Genomic DNA, 14684 nt, shown 5'->3' on the forward strand with positions numbered 1-14684 from the left:
GTAATTGTTATTCGCAAGGTTCAGCATATTTGAACTGGATGGCGCTACTGAGAGAATTTAAATTAAAATAATTACGGACGCATAATTATAGAAAACTGTAATACAAAAAGTGCATAACCTTAATAGTCTTAAGGCGTTTGTTTGTGTTTATAAATAAATGTGTCAATTAAACATAACCTAAAAATACTGAAACCTAAAATGGTCGAAGTGGACGTTTTTATTAGTAATTACACCTTAGTGGACCCCGAGATCTACGAACTGTGGATAAAAGGCTACACAGGTAACAAAATTAGTATTCCACCCCCAAAAAACATAACCTTACAATTATCTGATAGCGACCGAAGCAGTTTCATATTTATACAAAAACACCAAGGGCCAAATGATCGGCGTGTCGAAAGAGTTGATTGCTAGCGATGTTCTGGATCATTTCAGGACATATTCACTGCTGGAAAAGCTCCTGAGTAATCCGAACAAGTTGCAAGAACAGTTGTCTTTTCAAATCGAGCCACAAACCAGACAACTGTTGATTGAAAAGTTCGTTTGTTCGATTTGTTGTCGAGTTTCGTTCGATTGTTTGGTTTCAGGTATTACGATTTCGACGACAATGTTATTAAGGAATTGTTGGGTAAGAAACTTTCATCAAAGCACAGAAAAGACTTGGATGAGGTCGCGGAAAAAACTAATGTTCCGCTAAAATCATGTCGGTAATTAAATTACACCCAACATGTGGTTCTTATTAATGTACACAGTTAATTGGTTAATTGTAGTCGCCAGTTCGATAATGTGAAAAGAGTCTTTAAAACGGTAGAGGAAATGCCTGGTTCTTTGGTTCAGAACATCATAAATCATTTTTACTTGCCAGAAACGTTGGCGAAAAAATATGCAGCCATCGTATTCTTCTCTTGCATCCGATTCGAAACGTCGAAAAAGAAATTACATCACATGACTTTCGAGAGCTGGCGAAAATGTACGGAATCTATAATGGACAATTGGACATATCAAATTGTCGGGCCGGAATATTACGACACTGAAATGGACAAGGAATATTTGTTGGAGTTGAGGGAGTTAAAGTATTTAATGGACAGGGAAAAGGAACATAAACAGTAATTATTTCTTTATTCTTTCCATTTCAGTTTATAAACGCCCTGTTTTAGAACAATTTTGGTGCTGTTGAAGCCAAAACTTCTGCAAAAAGTTTACGCGGACTTGGATGCGAATTTTAGAGCGTACTCGAGACCTATTTTATTACTGGCGACAACTTTACACAGATCGAGGGATATGAAAAATTTGTTTGTCGAATTGGTACAAATCGTCGACATATTTAAACAAGCAAATTGGACTTTGCAGGATTTGGATGAGTTTTTGCAAGCATTTTGTTCAGCAGGACTGGAAATCGACCCGATACGGTATAATTTTGCAAGTTAAGAACTCTATTTCATTAATTTTTATTGCAAAATTGTTTCAGGAATGACTCAGGTTTGAAATCGACTTTGGAAAAGTATATGAACGTTATTAAAACTTGTTTACACGTTATGTACGTTTAAAAGTGCAATAAATATATTTATTTATCGTACAAATAAAGTAAATTAAGAATCCACAATCATTTATTCATATAATTTATTTATTAATGTATAATTGCTTATTTGTATATTAATAAAATCTAGTAAATTCACAATGTAACTTATTTTAACCATGAGTGAATTTATCAACGTGCGATAAAAACAAAAAAATATGATAAATTTTTCGTCCATAAAAAACTATATCATCATCATTGTAGTTGTTTATTAAAACCTACTTAAATCTAAAAGCCATTTTTCAGCATGAACACATAAATTTGAAGACATGAAGACACTTTTCCCTCCATCGTCGATCAATAAAATGTTCCCTGTATATTATTCGCTCGAATTTACTGAATCTTCAGATTAAAGCTAAATCGAATATCACGTTTTGGTTTGTTTGAGCACGTGCTCAATGTTGATGCACTCCAAAATCGCTGCGCCCACAGAACTTCTTCGAATCGACATGGGCGACACGACCAACCATTTGTTCAAGTTTGGATCGTATTTTTCTACCGAATTCAAGCTGGAGGAACCGTCGTTTCCACCCAGTGCGTAAATGTGACCATCTATTGCCACCACTTCATGTGTTGACCTACAAATAAGCGTTAATTATATTATTAATTATATAATTAAGTGCATTAAAAATTGATGATTTTTAACCTTCGATTGTGCATGGATACAATCGGTTCCCAAGCGTTCCTTCGAACACTGAAACGTTCACCACTTGCCATACACATTGTTCCGTCATTTCCTGTGGAAAATATAGTAAAGAATCGTTTGTAAATGTGCGATTTTTTACAGTTTTACCCCCTATACAATATAAATAGCCGTCAAGGGCTGCGACACCGCAACTGCTCCTTCTGGACGACATTGAAGGCACCGGATGCCAAATTCCTTCCCTCGGATCAAATCTACATGATGGAAATTGATGATGATTGAAAATGATTAATTGTGTTTTTTACAAGGCTTAAACTGGTACCTTTCTACGGAAGCTTGATAATTGGTCGAATCAAATCCTCCCAATGCATAGATACAGTTCTCTAAAATATTTAACCACGTAAAACCTTTGAAATTAGTATCGGTAAATGTGAAACTGACCGACAACAGCGATCCTGCAATATCGTCTCCTGGTGTTCATGGCGGGACAGCTGCACCAAACTCCCGTCAACGGGTCGAACCGTTCCATGGAACTCAAACAGGAGGCGCCGTCGTATCCACCGCAAACGTACAGCAGACCGTCGAAGGAACAGATGCCCAGACAGGAGCGTTTCGTGCCCATCGGAGTTATGAGGCTCCACGTGTTGTTCAGGGGATTGTAGCATTCGGCAGTGGCCAAATCGGAAGCCCCATCGTAACTGTTAATTTAGGATAATTTCAGTGGAAACTAGCAAGTTTGTCGCACTTAAAGCTCACCCTCCGACGACGTACAACAACCTCCTCAAGCCGGTAACCCCCGACCTGCTCCTCCTCCACTGCATCGGAGCAATTGCGTTCCACGTGTCGGTTTTCGGATTGTACACTTCGCATTCGGCATGTATGGCAAACAGAGAACCGCCACCGATTGCAAACAAGTAGGGATCAGCTCCTTTCGGTTTCCTTTCGATCGTTCTGGTGGTGGAGAGGACGCAACGGCGCTCGGGTGCCAAATGGTAGCGCATCGCTTCCAACAGGAATTCGCGACACTCCACGTTGTCTCTGATTAGTTTTTCGTTGTCGACTCGTGTCATTAGGAATTCTCGGTTCACCAGCGGAAGCCTCACGTGAACCATCAGCTGTAATTGTTTTCAATTGATATTGTATTTATTACGATTTCAAGGAAACATATTTACTTTGCTGATGTATTGACTCCTGTCCGGCAAATCGTGCTTGACCCAATTCAAAACGGCAGTAAACACGTCTTCCTCCGACGAAATGTTCAGCTGACTGTTTGAAATCAAATCCTTGACCTCCTGAAAGGGCAGCAGCAAGAACTCTTCAGTGGCGATCACCTGCTGAAAGTTTTGCAGGGCGTAAACGTGCGACTTGAGATGCAACTCCTTGCAGGAGTGCGTGTCCGCGAAACTTCTGATGCCCAAACAGTTGGTCGGGTGCAGTTGGCGAAGCAAGAACCGACAGCACGCCTCGCGTACCTCCTGCATCTGCAGGATGCTGCTGGCCGGCAGCAGTACCTGAACGTTGTCCGGCGTGATCGTTATTTGGCCCGTGTAGGCGTACTGGATGAGCAACTCCACCGCCGCCGAATCCATGTCGTGTATAATTATCTCTTTTTCGTGTTGCTCTTTCATGTCGCCTGTAGAATTTTTTGGGGTTTTGTCTAGATTTAGATGGACGTTACGGATGTTATTTAGTTTTAGTTTAAAAGCACACAAAGATAGTTGCAGCTACGTCTAAGGGAGGCATGCACGAAATGGAAACTAATGAGTAATGTAACGTAACGGAACTTACCATTAAACATGGCAAAAAAATATGGACTAACCGAGGCTAAGACCACTTTATGGGCAGTGAATTGTTCTAATCCTATTTTTAACGTAATATCACATAGCTACAACAAACAGAAACAAACCGAATAAAAGTCTAAGGCAATAAAACGTCTAAATGTATCGATATAACTGAATTAATAAATCTGCTCTAGACTCTAGGTCTAAAAATATTATAAATAAGTGATAATCGTGCATAAGTGGATTGAGTAACCGTTTTAAAATAACGCTCAATGTCGAACTTAAAACATAAATCACTCGGAATTGTATCAATTAACCCAAATTGACTTTCAAGTGACATCATCACACCTGAACAACACACCGAATTCAATTACTATTAAATACCCCATTTCAATTGAACGTAGAATGAATGTACTTGAAAATATGTATATGTACTTGTCCGTGCTCCTTCATCTTGTAAATGTTTCCGAGAGCCAAGACGCTGTGGTCCTTGGTGTTGAGGCAGTAACCCTTCTGCGTGAAAAGGGGCGAGTCGCACGTTTCGTTGGTCGGCGTTTGTGTCGATGCTTCGAACACCACACTGCATCCCGGTCCCGATATTCCGGCCGTCGGTTCTTCCGTTCCTTCGCGCTCCAAACTGCTCATTTTTCCTGCTCCTCCCTCCTTCTTCGGCTGTTAAAAATTGTCCAGAGCATTAATAGAGAATGGGATGGGAATTAATTAAGTGGAGAAGTGGGAAATAGATTGAACAGAACCCCCATAAAATGGCGACATTGAAGCGGAGTCGTAAACGGATAGGCGATAAAATAAAAACAGACGGTCAATCAAATTTCCATCGTCAGAATCGATTTCCACGACACAAAAGCCTCACCTTTGTCACTTTATTACTGTACGCACTTTTCAGTGCACATGGTTCCCTCTTAATTAATATTATCAATTTATTTTATTATCGATTGGATCATGTCATGACTACTAAATTTAGTAAGAATTTCAGCAGGACGAAATGTAGAAATGCTGGAAGGACGGTTATTTATTATCAACACTAATATTATTTATTAACCCGTTTTTCAGACAGCAATTTGTGTTCCCAATAAATTGAATAAAGAAAAGTTGAAAAAGAAAGTTCACTTACTTCAGTGTTATGTTATTGTTATGTTGGCGTTTTACATCGTTTTCAGTCGATTGAGTCGCGTGCGTTCAGGATACTAGGCTCCTGAAAAACGGCCGAGTTTCGACTAAGGATCAGGGAGCCGCGAAACGTTCCTCCCCTCCAGAAACCGAAACGAAATTTGTTCCGAGTTGCGAGTTGCGTACATCACAACTACACATTCCACTCTCATTGTCCGATTTTTCCTTTCAAATTTATTACATTCTATATTTTAATTTATGAAAACAAAATTAATGAACTGATGAATAATAAAAATGAATAAATAAAATAAAATAAAATTGGAACTTTGATTTAAAGTTCTCCATATATTTATGACAGGAACTTTCTGAGTAGTTTCGTAGAAAATTGAGGACTCTCAGGACTATATAAATTTTAAATAGATATAAAAGTTTTTAACAAGTTAGAATTTGAGAAATAATTTTGATTAAAATTTAAATCATTTTAATTTAAATTAATTTGAATAGTTTCAATAAATTTAAGACGATTTTTATAAAGATTTCTGTATTAATTTAAGACGGTATTTTTCAATATTTTAAATTTTTTGAGCAGTTCTGTATAAACGAAGACGAGTTTAATATTTGTACAAAACCTAGGGAGTTGTAAAAGTTTACGAACAATTCTGTATGCACTGAAGACACCAATGAAACCTTTGAAAAGCTCCAGATAACAAAAGAAAAAAATCGTAAAGACTTAACCCCTTTGTTCGTGGACAAGAATCCTGCAAAATGCACCGAGAGACATTTAATGACAAACACTCGAGACGAAATCGATACAAGTCTCGGTTTGGCGGCGCCATCTCTCCACTAAAGCAAACACTTGTGAGCGCAGGAATTTCCGAGTTCAACGCCCGGAACAACTCGGACGATTCACGATCGTTCGTTCGTCCTTGTTTCCTTCTACCTTCTTCCTTCTTCCTTTTTCCTTCTTCCGCACGTGCGTGACTTTGTTGCCCACTTACCCTTTAATTTCCCGGGGGAATAATAAAATAAATACACAGTTTTTTATATAAAATATTTATTGTAGATAAATAAATAAAATTTGTTCTATGAGAACGAAACATGGTTTAAAAGAAATTATATACAATCACAAACTACTTTGGTATTTTCTCGCTTCAATCGTCAATTTCCACCCTGTAGATTCCGTGTCCGGACTTTGGATCCGTGTCCGGGCTGATGACGAAACCTTTATTATCGAAACCCTTCAATTCGCCACTCGTCTTCTTGAAGTGCCTTTCGATGTCCTGCAGACTTTTGTTCTTCGTCTCGAACAAGATGAACTTGCAAAAGAACAAGGCGAGAACCGAAGCGAACGAGAACAGGAACAAGGTACCGCTAAAATTGAGCACTTGCAACAGATTCGTGTAGATTTTGACGCAGATGAAGATGAACGTTTGGGCGATGCAAATCACGATCCCCGACATGATCGGTCTCACTTCCAGAGGAAACATTTCCCCCGTCAGGATCCAGGGGATCGGTAACATGCCGATCATGCTGAAGAACACGTTGAGTATGACGCCCAAGAGGGGGAGAACGGGGAAGACTTTCTCCTCGTTCTGGTTCAGCTCGTAGTATTTAACGTAGCCGGCCACCAAAACCATGGACAACGTCATGCCGATGTTGCTGCCGATGCACAGAACTTTCCTGCCGTATTTGTTGATTAGAATCGCAGCTACGATGGAAACTGTGAATCTGATTACTCCCACAACTATGGAGGCGACGTATTTGTCCAGATCTATGTTGGCCTCTTCGAAGAAATTGACGGCGTAAAAGAGTATGGTGTAAATTCCGGACATCTCCTGAAGGAAGAAAAGAGTGACGAGAATGAGGAAAGGTTTAACGGTCTGAGGCCCAAAATAAATATCTCTTAATTCAATTTTGTCTTTTTCAGATTTTTTGTTGTTGTTATTGTACTTGTCGATTTCTTCCTGTGCCTCCGCGTTGTTCCTCCTGAACCACAAGTACACGTTGAAGCTTTCAGTCTCCTCGTTCTTTCTGAGCAAGTAACCGGGACTTTCGGGCAAAAACTGTATCGAAATCATGCTAAACAGGCCGAAGAATAAACTTATAAACGAGACGATTTTCCAGTCGAACAAATAGCCGCAAACGTAAGTGAAGAGAATTCCAAACGAGGCACAAATGGGACCTAAAGCCTGGAAGATTCCTCGATTTTCTGGTGTCGAAATTTCGCTGACGTAGGTGTAACATGCCGTCGACATTCCTGCTCAAAACAACTCTTAAAGTATAGTTATAAGTATATGGACTTTGTCTGTTTACCTGCGGCGATTCCGGTTATCAGTCTTCCGGCATAAAGCCAGTTGATGTCCGTGGCGAAACCGATGCAAAGCCATCCGATTAAGAATGGGACACTGCTGATTTGTATCGATCGCTTTCTGCCGAAATATTCGGCAAACACGCCCGACAAGATCGATCCAATTGGATTGGTGACAGCTCCTAAACTGGCTATAATAGAAAAAGACCAAATTCATCACTTTTACCGAATTCACGAATTTTACCTTGCTTAAATAACAAGTTAGTGCCATCTATGTGACGGTAGCTGTAGACAAATGAATGAATGATAGATTTCTGTATTAATTTCTTCTTATTGTATTGTTTTCAAATAAATTACAAGTTGCGAGTAAAATTTGATAAATCACTCTTAAGTGATGTGAATTGTGTGTTGTGCAGTTTTAATTAAAAGGAAACGTTTTAATTTCGTGTGAAATTAAGAGAACGGAAATAATCGAAAAGAGTTCCGTTCGCAGTCCGACCTCGAGTCGATTCGGAAGTGGCTTCGAATTGTCGGCAGCACGTTCGATTTTCGCCTTGATCTATTTGAGAGAGGCGTTTTCTCCGTACCAAATCAAAAGCAAAAAAAAAACCATCGGAAGTACGGCTGAAATCGACGACACTGCATCGGACAATGTCGTTTGCCTTTTTAATTGGCAGTCGCGACAATGCGAAGGACCAACCCACACACACACACACACACACACATGTGTCTCACCTAGCCACGATTCCTCTTCCGAGTCTTTGACCACCAGAAAATGCGGGTCCTCTTCGAGCTGGGGGAGGAGGATGGCACTGTAACCCTGAGAGATTCCGATGGAGATTGACACCGAGTGCGCACAGAACGCCGCTAATGCCTAAAACAATATCAATTGTTCCTTAATTATTATTATTATTACCGCCGTTGTGGTAAATCGGTACATTGTTGCACTTTATTGTGTTGCGTTCGTCGAGGTTTCGATATTTGACCATGATATCAACATTTTTTGTTAACAACAAAACAGCCGGTGGCGTACAATGGTGTACAAAATTAGGAAAATAGGCAAAGGTAGCAATTAATGGTAACAGAGATGTTGCATGTTTGTGGATGTTTTTGTGCGCGTCCAAAGTCAAGTTCAGAGTCAAGGTGGAAATGCATTATACGCTCGCTCGTGTGTGAACGCAAATCACTTTTCGCAATCATTCTCATATTCATTTTTTAGTTAATCCGCCATTTTTATATCTCGGTTCTGCCAGATTTCAAATGGATTTAATAAACCACTCGAAAACAACAAAATGTGGCACTTGACAATTAGAAAAGCAATGTTAATCTAAGCAGAGACACTCGAAATAATAATGTTAAAGTTGTTGTGAGTGATTGGTCGCGTGTCCGGCGAATACAAAGTGGTCAAGATCAAGGACGGATCGACGCACACTTCTTCCTATTCCAACTTCAATTTCCTTCTTCTCTGTTGGTAATAAGAGAGGCACAGAAAAAGAGTGATTACGTGAGCAGATGATTTACAAGTGAAGAAATTGGAAATTAGAAATTTGAAAGATGGAATGGGAGATGCAGGAAGTGCAAGTCGTGCAAAGAAATTCGAACAATCGGCGATAATTCAATTAGCCAGTTAAGTAACTGTGTGGTTATCTAATTCGAAATTTGAGAAGTGTTGTTGCGAACGAAAAGTTGAAGGAAACAATTATCTATTCAAATTGGACGGTGCACATATTTGAAATAGCAAAGGTTGATTCTTTTATCCAACTGTGACTCTTTTCTATTCTTTATATATATATATATGTGTCACGTGATGACCGTTACATTAATTATTTTAAAATGTGTCGCACTTTACGATAAGCCACAAGTGGTGAAGCAAATTCAGAACGGTGCGAGCTGAATCCTTGATACAACAAAATTGAGACTAGAAATATTTTATCCAGTTGATTGATGCTGCGCAATAGTTATAAAAAGACTGATAAAAGGGTAAAATAATAAAATGTGGGAATTCATTGAGGAATGGCTCATTATCTGACCGGTGTGACTGACTGACGAATGGCATTATTAAATGAGGAGCAATTGAATAATGGAAAAAATGGTTAAAAGGCGATTAGATACTCACCATGTGTCCGGCTCCGAATTGCCAAAATTTGTGCACTCTCTGTTTGAGTCCCATTTTCACTGTGACACTGAAAAAGGAAAAGGCGAACTGTTATTTTGGTGCATAATCAGTTGTCGAAGTAAGAGCATTTGCATCGAACGAACGCTAAATCAACGACAAGAGTTTCCTTGTCGTCGTAAAAAGTTTGGAACCCTGAAATCGGACAAACTGATCCAGATATAGGTTAACACATTCGTTCACCTCCGATTTTGTTATTAGATTTCAAATGTAAATTGCTGCCGCAGATCGGATTCATAATTATGAATATTTATTGCACTGCGTGTTCGAATACTTACTTACAAGTGTTTGTTTGTGCTCAGGAACAGTTTCGACCGCACATAAATAAAATGCGACAAACCAACAACAATCATCATATCTTGAATAAACGTGATTTCAATTTAAACAATCGGAAGAGATAAAGAGGAGTAATCGCGTTAATTGTGTGTGTGTGTGTGTAAGAACAACGTAAGAACGTTGATGGTTTTGGGCGGTGACAAAAATGAAAAAATGGAAATTATCAGAAGGGAAAAGAAAGAATTGACCTTAGTTGCACGGACTGAACTGACCTTCGCCTATAACGATATTTTCAATCGATTTACTATGTTAATCATATAATAATAACAATCATATTTTTTATTCGTTCCGATCTTATCTGGTTGAAAGTAACACGTAAAGTACATTTCCACTTTGCAGCTGTTCCTTTTTATTTTCGAATCAATTTTTCAAAATTTTAAATATTCATAAACACCTCATTACTCCCAAATTTTATACAGAATATTCATTATTTACGTTCAATTTTGTACCTGTTGAAACAGAGATAACTTTTTTGTTATTTTCAATAAAACCCCATATACGGTATAGTATCATTAAATTGTGCATTAAAAAACCTTTCCATTGGAATAACCATTCTCCATACATAAAATGAATGAATAATGACTTTACAAATATTTTAATAAATAAAATATTAAAAAAATATATAATATTTTTGATATTTTAAATATTATTATTAATTAATATAATGTTGGTAGTAAATTACTTGAAATTTATTGTCAACTTAAGAATGAATTAATTAAATAAAATTAATATAATTATTTATAAATTATTTAATTAATTTATTATTACCAGAATATAAGAAATATAAAAAAACAATAATTGTCAGTGAAATCCTTATTGAAGTATTTCGTAAACATCTAAAATCTTAATTTTACCATTTCCTCTCTTTAAAACAGCGATTTTAGAAATAACAATTGACAGTCACAACACAACTTTTCATTTTTCTCTTTTACTTTGGCGGTGACATTTGCAAAATGTATTTTGTATTTCGGTTTCAAAATTGGTAACTCTGCAGATATTTTACTAAAACAACTCATCTATCAAAATTTTAGGAAAGATTCTTAAAATATTTTTGGAAAGTTGCCAAAAGTGTTCGTGTTTAGTTTGTTCACCCACATTTCCACAAACAAACAAACATTTACTTTTTATTGCACCTCAATTGAACGTCACAGAATTTACACAACTGTCACTTACCTAATTAGCAAATAACAATAAAATAAAATAAGGCAGTTCTGAATAATTTTTCAACCGACAACAATTGGCAATGTTTGCGAACAAGTGAACCGAAGCAATAAAAAATAAAAATACACTCACCTTAAGACGAACAGAAATTAAAAAGGAAACGAAACGAACGAAAAGGGATCGAGAGAAGAACGGAGGGAACGGAGCAAATGTGTCACAGAACGAGCGAGGAAGACGAAGAGGAAGACGAAGACATGATCAGGAGTCGGAGGAACGCGCGAAGCGGAAAAGAATGTGGCGCGAGTGTGACTTTGTAAAGTTGGTGCGCGAATGCGACGACCACTTCTTGCTCACCCACCACGTGGAGCAGCAGCAGGAGGAGCAGGAGAAGGAGGAGGGACTCCCTCCTTATCAATACCCACTTTACTATTTGCTCAACTTTAAAATAACCCTTTTGTGTCGCAATGTCGCGCAAGGTAGTTGTTAACTATTGTTGCATTTTAACCATTGATAATGGTCAAATTGGACGGGCGATAAAAAATAAATCACGAGGCGATTCGATTAAGAGTCAGACATAATTCAATTAAATGAGATAATTAAAAGAGATTGGCGTAATTGAAAAATCACACATCTAATAATCAATCAAGAGACACAACAATATCACAATGAAATTAATTGAATCCGGGAAAAGGGGAAACCGGGTTACTAATAACAATCGCATCTAATGCCCTCTAAATTAGATAAAGGGACCGAACAACAAGATAATGCGGCGGTCAACGAAACAGTTGCGTGAAAACTAATTAAACTCAATTCTACACGTAAAAGCAAAAGTAAAGCGGACCTTTTGTCGAGACGGACGTACAGGACACATACACGAAGAAACACTGGAAAGCGGAAAAATGCGATTTCCCATTCGGAGCTCCATAATTTATGTGAAATTAATAATTCGTACAATTGACGTGTTCGAAGATGTGCAATTTTAAATAGACGAAACGTGTAATTATTCAATTTCGTTCAAAACAAAATATTATTGCGTTTCCGCTTCTATCACAAAATACTTTTCTTACCGACAGATTTACGCTCACAAACTCGTGTGTTTCGGTTAAATTGGCTTTAAATTCAACGATTTCACACCAATTGTTGTTATGTAAAGTCCTTTTCTTTCATTTATGATTTATTCGAATATTACGACTAATTTTAAGCACGTTTAACTTTGTTCAAACATTAATTGATGTATTAAATTATCAGACGTTAATGCTTTAACATGTTCCAATATTTTAATAGCTTATCGCTGAATATATACTGCGGTTTAATAATCTTTTTTCTAAGAAATCAATTTAGATTAAAGGAACACTTTTCATAAAATATTTTAATGTGTTCGCACTGCCATCTGTTAGACACTAGCTGATGTAGCTTGTGGCACAGTGCCCTGTTTTAATTCCATCTCAACATTCCACTCAATTTGTTTCAATCGCTTAATTATTTTACCGATGTTTCCACACGATTTCCACCTCCGGATACACCTTCCATATTTCGACGCACTTCTGTGGCCATTTGGGCGTTGTTCTTTGAAAAACGCGTCGCGACGACATTAAAACCTACTAAAATTCGACCTTTAACATTTCACGTGTCACAAATGTCTCCACATGTCCTGATCGATTTCGACCAGTTTTTATAAGCGTTCCTCGTTAGTCACGGTGTCCAAATTTGTTTACTTAATTACATATTTATTAATGCTTTTTTTACCTGAGTGTGATTTTATCGGGCAATATTGATGGACAACCGTTTCAAATTTATGGAGTACAGAAATATTCGAAAAATTTACAACCATGATTGTTTGTTATAATTTATTTAAATGTGTATGTATCATAAATAAAAGTACGAACGTCGTTTTAAAGTCGTAATGGGAACGATTAAAACAAAACAAATCGTTCCATTAACGCAACCAAATTGCTATTCCAACTATAATTTCCAAAAACGTGTCACAATTATTCTCTCTTTAATAATGCACACTCGACTGAAAATTCAACAAACAAAAAACACTTTGTTTTCTTATCAAAAACGAATAATTACGTTAAGTCAGGTCAGTCATTCGGTCGACAATCAGGAAAAATAATTTGAATAGAAATGGCCGCACTAATTAATGTCACATTTTACCATTCGTCACGTTTTAACAAATATATTAATGTTAATAAACGGAACGGAATTATTATCTAACTTAAATGGACGAATTAATTTGCATTGTTGATGGATTTATTTAATTGCTGTTATTTATACAAGTTTATTCATTAATTAATTCAGGTTTTATCGCATATGCGTACAATATTCTTTGTTAACAATTATTTATTCCCCATTTTCTTTGTTTTATCATTTTTACAACTGATTCTTTTAACGTAACGTAACGTAACGTAACGATTTCAAAATCAATTAAATATTCACAAGTTAAGATAGTTAGAAAAAGTTTTGTGCATTTCCAATTTCATATTAACTAAATCAAATAATTCATTATTTATACTTTTTTTTCTAACCTCAATTTTTTAAAATATGTTCATAATGGCAACCCTACGATAATAGTATAAAAATTAGATATCTGCATTAATATCTTCTCAATTATTTGTTTTAAACTAATTTTTCATAAATAATTAGAAAAAGAATTAAATTTTTTTCAATTTTTAAACGAGAAAACAATAAAATTCCATAATTTTGATTAAAATTTTATTCAAAAAATAAGTTTAAAAAATATTTATAAAGCAATAAAGTCACTACTCCAATGAAATGAATGAATAAATTTAAATGGCAACATGTACTTCACTGTTTTTAAATAAAATGTAAGAACATCGAGGAATTACATCAGTTGAAGAAATCGAAAGAAAATGCCGAGTTAAATAATGAGTTTACACATTTCAGAGCAATTTCAGTGACATTGAATTAATATTCACCGATAACAAAACAAACGTTTCCTTCGAATTCCGGAAACAATGGCGGAAATATCAATTCCAATAAACGTACGTTAAACAAAGGAGGATAATTACGATTATGATAATGTTAATGTTAATGGAAAGTGCGATAAATTTATTGAACTTTCAAATATGGCTTTTTCGTGTGGGAACAAAAATTGCTGAAACCGCGAAAAATTGTGTCAATGTTGCTTATTATTGTCTCACTTAAAAGTCAAGAACGCGCCAATAAATAATAATAATAAACAAGTAATCGCATTTCGCCGCCGATCGCGCCGACGAAAGAGAAAGGGAAAGAAAGAGCGGTGCATCAATTAGAGAAAAGCAAATGAATTTTGTTTCGGTGGGAGCAAAAAGGGCGAAGGGAGCGCGAAGGGAGCGCGAACCATAAATCAACATATGGTCACCTGTTCTCTCTCTCTCTCTCTCTCTCCCCCCCGACCGTTTGGCGCATTCTCTCGGCCGAAAGTCCCGAAAGTGCCCGGTTCGGGTTCGGTCGTCGTTTTCCCAGGGCCTTCAATATTTCAGTCGGCGGCGCGTTTCCATCGCACACGACGACCACGACGACCACGACGACCACGACGGCGACGGCGACGACGCTCCTCCCGGTCATCCCGACTCTTT

The 14684-nt window shown here is 37.1% G+C and overlaps 3 protein-coding genes across 9 annotated transcripts; 1 reads left to right on the top strand and 2 right to left on the bottom strand.

Annotated features, from left to right (window-relative positions):
* The first annotated feature begins 133 nt into the window (after window positions 1-133).
* On the top strand, window positions 134-1586 carry LOC109604030 (acidic fibroblast growth factor intracellular-binding protein). Its single transcript, XM_020020558.2, has 6 exons — window positions 134-280; window positions 336-534; window positions 585-704; window positions 768-1103; window positions 1155-1406; window positions 1466-1586. Exons 1-6 carry the CDS (start codon window positions 199-201, stop codon window positions 1542-1544), a joined length of 1068 nt encoding a protein of 355 aa, XP_019876117.2. The 5' UTR covers window positions 134-198; the 3' UTR covers window positions 1545-1586.
* A 16-nt stretch (window positions 1587-1602) lies between these two features.
* LOC109604010 (kelch-like protein 17) lies at window positions 1603-5252 on the bottom strand. Of its 3 annotated transcripts, none has more exons than XM_020020515.2 (10): window positions 5130-5252; window positions 4433-4669; window positions 4005-4101; window positions 3389-3849; window positions 2973-3331; window positions 2658-2914; window positions 2539-2599; window positions 2367-2470; window positions 2220-2310; window positions 1603-2151 (listed from the first exon to the last, which is right to left on the bottom strand). In XM_020020515.2, the coding sequence occupies exons 2-10, from the start codon at window positions 4640-4642 to the stop codon at window positions 1941-1943; spliced, it is 1851 nt and encodes a 616-aa protein (XP_019876074.2). In that variant the 5' UTR covers window positions 4643-4669; window positions 5130-5252; the 3' UTR covers window positions 1603-1940. The 3 variants fall into 3 exon arrangements, with proteins under 3 accessions (XP_019876074.2, XP_019876073.2, XP_019876075.2); XM_020020514.2 differs by having other exon boundaries at window positions 3389-3873; XM_020020516.2 differs by lacking the exon at window positions 5130-5252 and having other exon boundaries at window positions 3389-3873; window positions 4413-4661.
* Window positions 5253-6162: 910 nt separating this feature from the next.
* On the bottom strand, window positions 6163-14679 carry LOC109604031 (facilitated trehalose transporter Tret1). 5 transcript variants are annotated; one of them, XM_020020559.2, is made up of 5 exons: window positions 14468-14679; window positions 9550-9616; window positions 8169-8307; window positions 7439-7624; window positions 6163-7382 (listed from the first exon to the last, which is right to left on the bottom strand). In XM_020020559.2, exons 1-5 carry the CDS (start codon window positions 14671-14673, stop codon window positions 6277-6279), a joined length of 1704 nt encoding a protein of 567 aa, XP_019876118.2. In that variant the 5' UTR covers window positions 14674-14679; the 3' UTR covers window positions 6163-6276. The 5 variants fall into 5 exon arrangements, with proteins under 5 accessions (XP_019876118.2, XP_019876119.2, XP_049824918.1 ...); XM_020020560.2 differs by lacking the exon at window positions 14468-14679 and adding an exon at window positions 11236-11415; XM_049968961.1 differs by lacking the exon at window positions 14468-14679 and adding an exon at window positions 9889-9977.
* Between the last annotated feature and the right edge of the window lie 5 nt (window positions 14680-14684).

Source organism: Aethina tumida, chromosome 6 (assembly GCF_024364675.1).
Source record: "Aethina tumida isolate Nest 87 chromosome 6, icAetTumi1.1, whole genome shotgun sequence".
In the NCBI taxonomy this organism is placed as follows: domain Eukaryota; kingdom Metazoa; phylum Arthropoda; class Insecta; order Coleoptera; family Nitidulidae; genus Aethina; species Aethina tumida.

Bases quoted from the DNA above. Each gene is read 5' to 3' on its own strand.
- LOC109604030 (XM_020020558.2), top strand. From the start codon at position 199: ATGGTCGAAGTGGACGTTTTTATTAGTAATTACACCTTAGTGGACCCC. The intron at 705-767 runs GTAATTAAATTA...GGTTAATTGTAG, and splicing joins GTTCCGCTAAAATCATGTCG to TCGCCAGTTCGATAATGTGA. The intron at 1,407-1,465 runs GTATAATTTTGC...AAATTGTTTCAG, and splicing joins CTGGAAATCGACCCGATACG to GAATGACTCAGGTTTGAAAT.
- LOC109604010 (XM_020020514.2), bottom strand. From the start codon at position 4,642: ATGAGCAGTTTGGAGCGCGAAGGAACGGAAGAACCGACGGCCGGAATA. The intron at 2,471-2,538 runs GTACCAGTTTAA...TCCATCATGTAG, and splicing joins TATCAAGCTTCCGTAGAAAG to ATTTGATCCGAGGGAAGGAA. The intron at 2,311-2,366 runs GTAAAACTGTAA...TATTTTCCACAG, and splicing joins CTATTTATATTGTATAGGGG to GAAATGACGGAACAATGTGT.
- LOC109604031 (XM_020020559.2), bottom strand. From the start codon at position 14,673: ATGACCGGGAGGAGCGTCGTCGCCGTCGCCGTCGTGGTCGTCGTGGTC. The intron at 9,617-14,467 runs GTGACCATATGT...TTCCTTTTTCAG, and splicing joins GAGAGAGAGAGAGAGAACAG to TGTCACAGTGAAAATGGGAC. The intron at 7,625-8,168 runs GTGAGACACATG...TTTCTATTATAG, and splicing joins GGAAGAGGAATCGTGGCTAG to CCAGTTTAGGAGCTGTCACC.